The sequence below is a fragment of the Phalaenopsis equestris genome, unplaced genomic scaffold (genome assembly GCF_001263595.1).
Source record: "Phalaenopsis equestris unplaced genomic scaffold, ASM126359v1 Scaffold000361, whole genome shotgun sequence".
Taxonomy (NCBI): domain Eukaryota; kingdom Viridiplantae; phylum Streptophyta; class Magnoliopsida; order Asparagales; family Orchidaceae; genus Phalaenopsis; species Phalaenopsis equestris.
Window position 1 is genome coordinate 37,375 of NW_018164803.1, and position 1,298 is coordinate 38,672.

Below are 1,298 nucleotides of genomic sequence, written 5' to 3' on the forward strand. Positions count from 1 at the left end.
TACTTTAATATTTCACGCCATGGGCCATTTTTTATATTCTCAATTGCTCCACAACAGATCGTTTGACGGCTGTGATGCATTCCCGGTTTTTGTAATTCACTCCTGATGTTGATCGGATGGCTAAAATAAACATAATTTTAAACCAAATCTAGCGAGGCCGACTTGGCCTCGGGAAATTGACAAATATTCAAATATGTAGGGATATATTTGTCATTGCATTTGTACCATTCTCCATATAAATTGAAAAGCGACTTAACTCCCTACTCAAAATCAAATCAAATCAATAAAGGTGTTGGAGCAACCAGGCAGATGCCAAAGCAGCTGAGATACAGAGGAGTGAGGCAGAGGCATTGGGGCTCCTGGGTGTCAGAAATCAGACATCCTTTGCTGTAAATTTTCTCCATTCTTCCTCTATCGATACTTAATACTTTCATTTTCACTCAAAATTTTTACTTGTATTATGCAGTAAGACAAGGATTTGGCTGGGGACTTTCGAGACAGCAGAGGATGCAGCAAGGGCGTATGATGAGGCGGCCAGGCTCATGTGTGGTTCAAATGCGAGGACAAACTTCCCGCTAAGCTCAAACTCGGCATCAGCCTTGTCGCCGAGTCTTGTGGCGAAGCTCGAAAGATGTTGTGTTGGGTCTGAGGAGGAGATAAGGAGAACTAAGGCGGAGGATGTAGGTATGGATGATGAGTTCATTGAGGAGATGATAGAGGAGCTCAGATACAATGGGGCTGTGGAGATATCTTCGTCTTACTCTTCTTCTTCATCTTCTTCTTCATTTTTTCCAAATCCATAGTGTGTCCTGCATTTGGCGGATTTGGGACGCGAATGAAGATTTCTGTTACATTGTGAGGATGTCAAAGGCTGAAAGGGTTTTCAATGCAGACATGAGTTCCTGATTGAAAGAAGGTGGCTTTGATATTTTGAACAATTTGTTGTTTCATTATATCGGTATCGATGAATTTTTGTAGCATTTGTACAGAAATCACGCAGTCATGTCAATATGGGATTCTCTGGTTGTGAAGTTTTGTGTGAATTTTAAATTATTATATCGGTATCGGTGAATTTTTGTAGCATTTGTACAGAAATCACGTAGTCATGTCAATATGGAATTCTCTGGTTGTGAAGTTTTGTGTGAATTTTAAATTAAGTGCTCATTTTTTTTTGTCTGAGATTGCTGAATTCAGTGCAGGCTAGTTTATATGACTATTTTCAGGTGAAGTATTGCGTTAGAATGTATTGTAATTTGGTAAGCTGATGCTTTGAAAACTCTTTTTTTTAAGTTCTCATG

General features: G+C 39.4%; 1 protein-coding gene across 1 annotated transcript; it reads left to right on the plus strand.

Moving 5' to 3' along the window:
* The first annotated feature begins 293 nt into the window (after positions 1–293).
* Positions 294–958, plus strand: LOC110026280 (ethylene-responsive transcription factor ERF003-like). The gene is made up of 2 exons (XM_020727163.1): positions 294–389; positions 467–958. The coding sequence occupies exons 1-2, from the start codon at positions 310–312 to the stop codon at positions 801–803; spliced, it is 417 nt and encodes a 138-aa protein (XP_020582822.1). The 5' UTR covers positions 294–309; the 3' UTR covers positions 804–958.
* Positions 959–1,298: the final 340 nt, after the last annotated feature.